The sequence below is a fragment of the Centrocercus urophasianus genome, unplaced genomic scaffold, assembly GCF_019232065.1.
Source record: "Centrocercus urophasianus isolate 14NV4802_14NV808 unplaced genomic scaffold, USGS_Curo_1.0 seq_73, whole genome shotgun sequence".
In the NCBI taxonomy this organism is placed as follows: domain Eukaryota; kingdom Metazoa; phylum Chordata; class Aves; order Galliformes; family Phasianidae; genus Centrocercus; species Centrocercus urophasianus.
The window spans coordinates 9,725,115-9,734,860 of record NW_024885344.1 but is presented as its reverse complement, the minus strand read 5'-3'; the positions used below and the strand labels follow the sequence as shown (position 1 = coordinate 9,734,860).

The following is a 9,746-nucleotide window of genomic DNA, read 5'->3' as shown; positions in this document are numbered from 1 at the left end:
CCCCCCGGCCGGCAGGCCGCGCTCCGCCGGGGGCAGGAGGAAGGAGCGGAGCCGCCGCCGCCGCCGCCGCCGCCGCCGCCCCCCCGCGCCGCGACCGCGAGCTCGTGTCCCCCACCCCCCGGTCCCTCTCCAGAGCCATTCACCGGTTTGCGACAGCTGGGTATCGGGAAGCGGGCGCCGCTTTACGGCCGCGGCGCCTCCTTCTGGCTCGGCGCGGAGGCCGCCATGCTGTACGGACGGCAACCGGCCGTGGAGGCGGCCATGTTGCGGTACGGCCAGCAGCGCGCCCGGCCAGCAGAGCGCCCGGCCCGTAGCCGCGTCCCCTCAGCTCGGGCTGCTGCCTGGGGAGCTTCACGTGGCTCTCTTGCTGTTCCAGCATTTCGCTGAGCTACCAAAAGGAACCGTGGAAATTCACTCGGTCTGGACTAAAATCTAATGTCCGTGCCTCATCTGCCTCGAATAGTATAGTTTAGGAAACTGCAAAAGATAAGCAGGTGGAATTTAGGTGGTATCAGATTTGCCTAAGAAAGACAAGAATAGGAAGTTAGGAGAAGAACCACCATCTCCATTTGTATGCTTTAATGAGACCTTACTGTCATCCTCACGTATTTAAAGCACGTTACTTCATGCAGTTATGCAAGCAACTCTCTGAACGACTATGGAGAAAGAAAATTGGGATTAGAAAGCTTTTACACAAAGTGCATACCACACCCAGTGAAAGCTGTGCCTCCTATTTTACTCTGATGGCCTGCAGCCTCAGAGCCAGCCATCAGTGGTATGGCAGCAGAGGCTGAACCTTCCCACCAGTGTTCCATAACATTTGTTGATGTGTGACAGCAGCAGAGTCAGCTGCTGAGATGGCAGACTGACAAAATGGTGCGTGACATGGAAGAGCGTATGAAGCAAAGGGATGTTCTCCGGATTCCTTCATGGGGAAGGAAAAACAGCACCCACTCAAATGTTTCTAGAGACCCAGCAGTGGATGTGAGCACAGAGAGTGGTGCGTTCCACCAATGGAAACAGCAACATGGAAGACGAGCCATGTTGCAGGTGGCCGTGCACAGCACCACACCACAAAATTAGAGCTGATTTAGACACCAGCTCAGCTAATGGTACGCTGAAGTACTGTGCTTTGCAGTTGAGAATTTGCTGTATCAATGAGCATTGCTGTGATCTTTCTATCAGTTGTAGTTTCTGCTCCCAGAGTAAGGTGAATATCTTCAGCAGAGAGACACTCAGGTGAAATAAAACCATGTCAGTTTGTAAATAATGTAATGAAGTCTTCTGAAGTACTGAGAACTTCTCAAAACAAGCAGTCTGGAAAAATAAATGAAGCTTGAGGTACAGATCTCTTAATGCTGCTGTATCATGTGGAACTAGATGAAGATGTGTTACTTACTAGGTCTTCAAAGACTGGAATAACAGTTTTCTCTCAGTGGCTTTGGAATTTAACAGCTGTTGGCCTGGAAGACAGTATTGGTTTGCTTGGTCCTTTGCTGCTTTGGTGGGTTGTTGGTTTTTGGTTTTGTTTACTATAGTCTTCTAGCACTTAAGTTCATTACTAGCCCTGTAAGTGACATCTTGTCTAAACTGAGCTCTATGACAATACCATTCAATTGTAGAGTTGTATTCGCTGCTCTAACCAGGAACAGTGAAAAATGGAGTTAGTACTGAAAAATCTCCTATAAGAAACTATAAAATAAAAATTTTCAAATTATCATATGGGAAGAGAACTTGAACAAAGTTCCTTCAACAGAAGAAGAAATAGACATTTAAAGCAATTAGTACTGTAGATATTATTGCAGTTTGAGCTGATAAAGCTTCCAGAACTATGAGGTGTTGTACAGCCATTCATTGTGCCTTATATTCACTACCAAGCCACGGTGTAATCAATAGATTTCATGTTTTAGCACTTCTCGTTATGAGTCTGTACACTTTTAGTTACAAACTTAAAACTTCTATGTGTACAAATAGACAACCAGCTTTGAAGCTGAGATGTTTACTTCAGATCTTAAACATATGCAAGAGACAGGTAAAAGCTTTGCTCGGTCTGCTGGTAAGGTTAGAGTCAAACCAGTGATCACCTTAAGCAACCAGTTGTCCAGACCAATTCAACTGGAGTATTAGAAAACAGCATACACTGTATATAGTCACAGTGACCATGTCTGAGGTTGCCAAAGGCAAAGCTCAAAGCATTGGGATCATGTTCTTAAGAAAAGTGAGAAATCCATAGTGCAAGTGCATACAGTAAAGCCCAGTATGACAAGCTACATGCCAAATAAACACCTGGTCCTAATGCAACTGTAATGCAAGGGATACCCTTCTGTGTGCACAGTAGGGTTAATTTTCTAGTCCCCTAGTAAGATGGCATGAAAAACAAGGGACTCAACAGTGCTCAAGATGTCTAAAAACTCAGAGCTGCAAGATTTATTACAAAAGCAGTAGAGTCCGAGTTTGGCTGCAATTGCCTACTACTGCAAACAGAAATTTATCCTAGCACTTCAATTTATCAGCTAAATTCTCATAATTATAGGAAGGAGAATTAACAAAGGCAAGGGTTAAAGAAACTAAATATCTTACATGCTCTTGCCTCTGTTCCTTCATTGATCACATTCAATAAAGCCAGAGCACGTACACTTAAAAATATAAAATACATTTCCTACTTAATAGGTATGAGTTGACATTTGTCATACCCAGGTTCCTGAAGCTTTACCCCAAACTTTTTAGAACTTACCACAGAAGTTAAATCAAGACTATTATTACCATGTAAGAAGATGTATGAAAAAAAATCTAGACTTAGAGTAAAATCAAGGTCTTCATGACAGTAACTTCGTGGAGTCATGCCAGATGACTCATTTTGGAATCCATGGGGCAGCAGAAGGAAAGACATTTTGAAACCAGTTACTAAGAAACAGCAGTGTTATACCAGGTCTGACTTCTACTCCATTATCAGTTTTTACTTGTAAATGAAGCTGTTAGCTGAACTGCTTTTAGAGCACTTTAGATTCATCCTTAGATGTACCAGTCTCTTCCACTATCTCTCTCACTGGAATACTTAAGTACACCTACTGCTGGGAGTACAGAGGCTCCTAAAAGTAGAAAGAAAATTGTAGATTTTTAGCTCTTACAAGTTCAGACTTTCATTTTAAACATAAAAAATGCTTTCTAGTATTTGACATGAAGCTTGGATAAGAACTTCCATTGCTTTCCAGTTTCCAGGTCACAAGATTGCTGGAGACTACATAAACCTCCTTTAGCTGTAAGAAATGTTTAATAAATGCCTCCTAGCACTTGTATACAGGTTTGATTTAGGATGCAAACAGCAGGCTTCAACTACAAACACCAGCTTTCTCAGCAGTGTTCTGAAAGGAAGAAAAGCAGCTTAATGTAAGTTAAACTCATGTGAGAAGGAAGCTGTACAGGTTTGGACTTCATAAGGGTCACTTGTAGCTTAGGATATATCACATCTGAATGAACACAGCCTAAGTGTGAGCAAGTCCTTCAGTGACTGTTTTGAGGTTTAAGAATTTCAGCTAGCTGCTACTTCAGCAGCAAAGCAGTTGTGTAACAAGACTGCATGCTGACAGAACATGCATTTTAAGTAGTCCAAGTAAACCATGTAGAGTTTCATTTCAATTTTAACAGAAAGGTCAAGGAATCAGAAGTAGCTATGCAACTAAATCTTGAATTCACATCAATCGAGGAAGCAACGAAGAACCAAATAACCAAGTAATCCCATTTAAACTAATTTACCCCCTGAATTATTGAAACCCAAAGACAAGTTCTATATGGAGTATGAACATGTATGTACAGCTCACAAGGAATAACTATCCTGATATTTTAAAGATAAAGACCACTAGCAAGATTAATACTAAAATGCATATTAACTTGTTTTATTGAGGCACAACAAGGCATTGTGAATAGCCCATACTTGAGGCAATCAATAGTGTAGTAAGCTGGACATTAATACAGTTTAGGGTAAGTGCAAACAATATACATTCACAGCTTTACTAGCAAGGCTACATCACAACTGATAAAGTGCCAAATTAGTGCTGATTCAGTACCCCAACTCCATGATTTCACCTTGCACAACAGGACCATCATTTCCCCCAGTAATGGAACCACATCTTCTATAAAGTCAGTAGTAAGTGCAAAGCTAGTCCCATCCCCCCCCTCCACCAAGGTGTTTGGAGCAGCTTTTTTGTAAACATTGCACTGTATTTTAGTCCTGATAAAGGAGGTATCCCGAAAAAGTAGAGTATTTCCAGCTACTTCCATAAATGGCTCCCCGATGCAGACGCAACCAGATCTGATCTCCCTGGAACAGCTGCAGGACTGCATGGTTACTGGCTGTTTCATGATCAGGAGCCCCATCATTTGCATATGCTGACACTAGGACTTCTTCATTCTTCATGAGGTTCACATACAGGGGAACATTTACAGCCAGCTTCAGCATGTGGAAGATAAAGACATAAGTACCATTCACTGGGCAATTGAATCTACCAAGCTGGATGTCAAATGTTTCTCCAAGGTTGTTCAGCAATAGATCAAACACAATTGGCTGGTCTAGAGTTCCAGGGGCCAGGTTTGATGTTCTAGCTGCAGAGAAGGCAACTCTCATCTGCTGTGGGAGGGGGTAGACGTGCACTGGTAGTATAGTGGCAGCTTGGCTTGTCACTGGCATATCAACAGGTGTGATGCTGCGAGAGTCTCCCTGCCCAGAGTCTCCACTGTTAAAGGTTTCATTGTCTCGTTCTGGACTGCTCACCTGAGATGAATCACTCCACCCTGCTGTTAAAGATCATTAGCAATGATAAATAAGTATTATAACAGAAGGGTACCTTAAACCTGCAAGCATGTTCTTAAGCAGAAAATCTGTTTTGTAACACATTTGCCTCAGCTATAAGAATTTGTCGAAGGGCCCCAGTGAGAACAGAACTTTGAAGTTGTTTCACATTCCTTACACTTGCATTCAGCAAGAAGGACCATAATTCAGCTATGAACAATGACTTCTCACACTTTTAAGTAGGAGAGGCAGTGGCTTGCAATAACTTTTTAGCTGTAGCATTTGCACAGCTAAAAATTACCATACCTCATCATAAAACAATATGTGCTGACTGAGTGGAAACACAAAGCAAGTTCTGGAAGAACTCTGCAGAATCACTAAAAGACATGTAATTATTCAGACACCTTGAAGGCCTGAAGCTGCACCTAATGTTACCTCAGTACTGTTCTTCTGGAGATGTATTCTTGACATGTCAAGCCATATCTACTTGTCATGTTAATATATTACAAGTCTGAAAAACAAGGATTGCTTTTCAGCTTTCTGCATCCTACTGCCCAAAATAATGCTTATCTGTTCAAACATCTGAGTTAACAGTACCTAGTTTCAGTCTGGAATGAAAGAATTGACAGAACCAATTTAGAACAGCTGCTATCAAGTTAAGCCACTGTTGCTTCTGCAGGAAATGAATACCTTCACATATCTGATAAAAGTAAGGTATCAGCAGCAACTTCACTTAATACTAACAGGTAAATCTGTCAACTTCACTCATCACCATCACATTTTGATTTTTCCCCAAATCAGAATTTTGAGTCCCCCCTCAGGCTGAGACAAAATACTTTATCCTGAAACAGTTGCTACTGTATGAAAGATTTCCCCCTTTTTCTTCTAAGTAGTAATTTACAGTGAAGATTCTACTCACTTTTTACCTATAACAATAAATCCAGAAGGAAAGTTCTATATACGAGATGAAATCATCTCACAGCTCTTCAAAATGCGTTCTATAAAACACAAGCTTTGTATATCCAAGCATGAATTTCTTCACCAGTTCCATGCTGGAGTACAAAGTTGAAAGCTGTACTTACAAAACAACTATTTTCTGTAGAAAAGCACTCTTACAAAGTTTCTGGGATCTGACAGCTCAAAGAAGAGAGACCACACAACTAAGTGAAGATGCCAGATGTAACAGTGGTACCATTCTGCATGTATTTTAGTCAATTTTATGAAGTTCAAAAAGGTATCACTATATCAGAACTCTGACATAGGAAAATTGAGAATGGTAGAACTAAGCCTGTTGCTATGCAATGTCAACTGCTTAAGAGTAGCACTTACACTTCCATTTAACTTGGCTAATTTATACCAAGCTGTATCTGTCTGCTAGCAGTGACAGTACACTCACTGTTTACACTAACATTCCACTTCAGCAAGCAGATACATCCCTGGGAATCTGATATTGGCCTTACCTCTTGAATTTGCTCGTGGACCACTAGTTATCCCACCTCGTTTATAGCACTGCTGGTAATTAACATCCTAAAGAAAACAGAAGGTAACAATGACCAAATCTGAAAACAAACGAAGCTATGAATAACTGCACAGCATACAAGTAATTCAGGCTCTGAACTATACATTTTGATTCTGAACTCCATCACTGTCAATTAACAACCTTATTTATGGAAAATTTACTTATGTATTTACTGATGTTAAGTTAAAAAGCTTTGTTGTACTTTCCCTTAAATCTCAAGCCTATTTTAGGTCAGTATAGAAGAAATTTCATTTCAAAGCTGAATACACAACCTTCCCCACCTCTAAACAGGTGGGTTTTTTTGTTTGTTTTTTTTTAAACAAAAAAACACTGCAGACACAACCTGGAAGTTCACAGCTTAACCTGAAGTGTTTAATTCAGTTGCCTTCATCATAATTTGAACCACCAAGGATTAAGCTTACTTTAACACTCCACAGGAAACTGGCTCAGTAAGAGCACACATTTGCATAGACTTGGACATGTTTATAAGAGAAGTGAGTTTCATGCAGATAGTGAATGTTGTGTATGATGTAAAGCTCCTCCTAAGATTATCTTCAGACTTCACTTTAAGCCCCCTCCCAACAGGCAACAATTAATTTCCACCTAGGGATCAGCATAATCTGGTCAGATATGTTTTACATTTTACTGAGATAGTATATATAACAAAAGATGTCTCTCCAAGTTCAAGTACTTCTGAAGATAGATAAGAGCACTCAAAGGCTGATAGAAACAGGCATGGCAAAACTTGTTTAAATGAGACACCTGAGACATAATGAAGACCTCATGCAGAGATGCATTCATTCAATGAAATTCCCTTTCAAAACTAATCAGGTGTCTTCAAAAGACAGCCTACTGACTTCTAGAAGGCAGTTGTTCCTTTAGCCACCCCAATAGTAGTAACCTAGATGTCTTGTAACACCAAGAAAAAACTTCTGCAGTATGATGCTGAGTGTCAAATTAAGACCTTAAGCACCTCTTCCCACTTCTGAAAGTCAGTAGTACAACAAACCAATAGTTTAGATATTAATAGATTTGCATCCTTCTACTTCTCCCCCCTTATTTTTACAGTTCTGCAGCTTCAGTTCTGAAGTAATGAACAGGAAGCATGGCACAGCAGGAAACTGAGAACTGCAGAACTCTCTACAAAAAACTCACAGCAGTGACAACATACCACACCTCCTCAAATCAGGGCATTTTCCTCCTTGCCTCCCACCCTTAGAGAAAGCTTAAGGATCACTTGTCTCTAAAGCATGCTGCATACCTGAAACATGCTTCATTGGAAACCTGTTTCAAGAGCAGAAATTTACCCCTTAAGACCATCTACCCACCTCGAACAAGTCAAAAACTACTGATAAAGAAATACTTAAACCTACTGGAGATACTTGACGAGTTTCATCCTTTACACTTTCCTGAATAGTGAAGCTTCCTTTTTTTCTGCATCACCTGGAGCTTAACAACAGAATATCCTCAAACTAACCGGTCTCCCCTAATCCACCTATGTTCTACCACCACTACAGAACATGAAGTCGGTCATGCTTGGTTATGATTTACTGCATGCCTTCAAGTGCATCAACCCTTGAGATACCTGCCCTCACTCAGATCAAAGTATCCACGTGTCAAGATCACAATGGCTGGTTCCTACCAGGATTTCCTGCTACCCCACAAATACATTCAAGAACAAGGACATCTAGTCCCCAGTCACAATCCAAATGTGTTTTTAATGAATTGCTCTAGCCACAAGCAAATGTGAAGTTTGCTTAGCCTCATTTTATGTCAAGTTATTCAAGAAATCATACACATTACAGAGGTACTGAGTACTAATTTGAAAATCAAGGCAAGATGGGCTTTCTGACATTTCTTACTATCTGATTGCATTTCAGAGACCCAATTCTGACTACAATCCACCAGCCCCAAATATGAGCTTTCTTCCTATTTCAATCGCTTTCTATTGTCCCAAAAGAGTTTGTCTAGAAAACAAAACTGACCTCTACCTTGTAAGGAATTGTTTACCTATTAGGATACTGAAAAGTTACAATATTAGAAGACTGCTTTGTAGTTCTCAAGAAGGCTAATGAAAACAAACTCAATACTTACTCTCTGAGAATACGGCATTCCAGCATAATCTCTAGCAGGGAACTGCAGCTGGCCATAGGTGCCATTAGTTATTGAAGGTGACCCTCTGTAAGCATCAAAACCTGCTCAAAGAGTGATTACTCATTATTAGCCATTTAGTTTTCTGGACTCATAGTGTAAACTAGAACTCCCTTTAAGCAATTAGCACATGTATCAAATCATGCAGTTACACATCCATTCCTCATTTCAGAAATCAGAGCATCACGACTATTAACATGAGCACACTCATTTTGCTGTTAGAAATGCATAGCTATGACATTCTACTACAATCATATTTAGCCTCTTTAGCTATCAGACTAAACAACAAAGAGGACCTTAAATAATAAAGGGGACCTGCAAGCAATTTAGCACTACGCACTTCCAAATAAACCTTCACTGCTGGCAAGTTCAGACTACTATTTTTACTTTTTTTTTTTTAAACAAGCTCCTACAAGTTGGGAAGAAGTCTCAGTCCATTAACTGAAACAACCTGTATTACAGACTAAGCATGCTTCCACTTCAAAGTTAAGAGGCTGCTGCTACCAGAAACTTTGATAAGTAAGCAGAAACTAATCATGACACTCCAGCTAGCAGCAGCGCTGTATAGACCAAACAATCCTTCTCCTAAAATCCTTTGTTTTTTTATTAATCCAGAGGCGTTCTCCATTACTGGAACTGCTTCCCTTATCCCAGTTCCTGCTTCAAAGATAAAAGGCCAGCAGTGTTGAACAAGTAGTACCAGTATCATCTGAAAAGAAAATACCTGCCCAAGATGTTAGCAAGTGACAGAGGCCAGGAGAAAAAAAAGCAAGGGAAGGAAGAAGTTTAGAAGAGTAGATGGTAATTTACTAATTGTTGAACACTTTCATAATTCAACTATAATACTGCTCTCTACCAGTTCGCATGACAGCCAAAGTACAGGGACTACAAAAAGCCCCAGAATTTAAGCAAATTCATTCTACAGAAAGACCTTACTTTCTGCATGTGATTCTTAAAATACTGCAATGTTTCACATAGAACCTAATTAAATACTATGCATTAAAACAACGTTCTAGTATGTAACAGAAGATCTTTAAGGAAGTAGTAAACAAAGACATACCTTTGTATCCACCAGGGGAACGATATGAATTGGTCAGAGACCTTCCACCTCTAGCAGATCCTCTGACAGACCCACGACTGTTAAGGTAAGGCTGAGGGGGTCTGGGAATAATATTTGTCTGTGCTGGATAAAAGGCAAGGCTACCATTGCTAACAGAAACAGCTCCATCAGGTTGATAATTCACTCCTTAAAACAAAAGACATGGGTGGAAAAACTTAGCTGCAATAGCT

The 9,746-nt window shown here is 40.6% G+C and overlaps 1 protein-coding gene across 2 annotated transcripts in view; it reads right to left on the bottom strand.

The window, feature by feature from the left end:
• Positions 1 to 3,865: 3,865 nt before the first annotated feature.
• The window catches only part of CAPRIN2 (caprin family member 2), a 30,951-nt gene continuing 25,070 nt past the window's right edge, over positions 3,866 to 9,746 (bottom strand). For both annotated transcript variants that reach the window (XM_042837737.1, XM_042837738.1), the window contains 4 exons: positions 9,517 to 9,702; positions 8,400 to 8,500; positions 6,247 to 6,313; positions 3,866 to 4,791 (listed from right to left, as the gene is read on the bottom strand). In XM_042837737.1, coding sequence (XP_042693671.1) covers positions 4,223 to 4,791; positions 6,247 to 6,313; positions 8,400 to 8,500; positions 9,517 to 9,702 — 923 coding nt within the window. In that variant the 3' untranslated portion in view covers positions 3,866 to 4,222. The remainder of the gene's footprint in view (positions 4,792 to 6,246; positions 6,314 to 8,399; positions 8,501 to 9,516; positions 9,703 to 9,746) is intronic.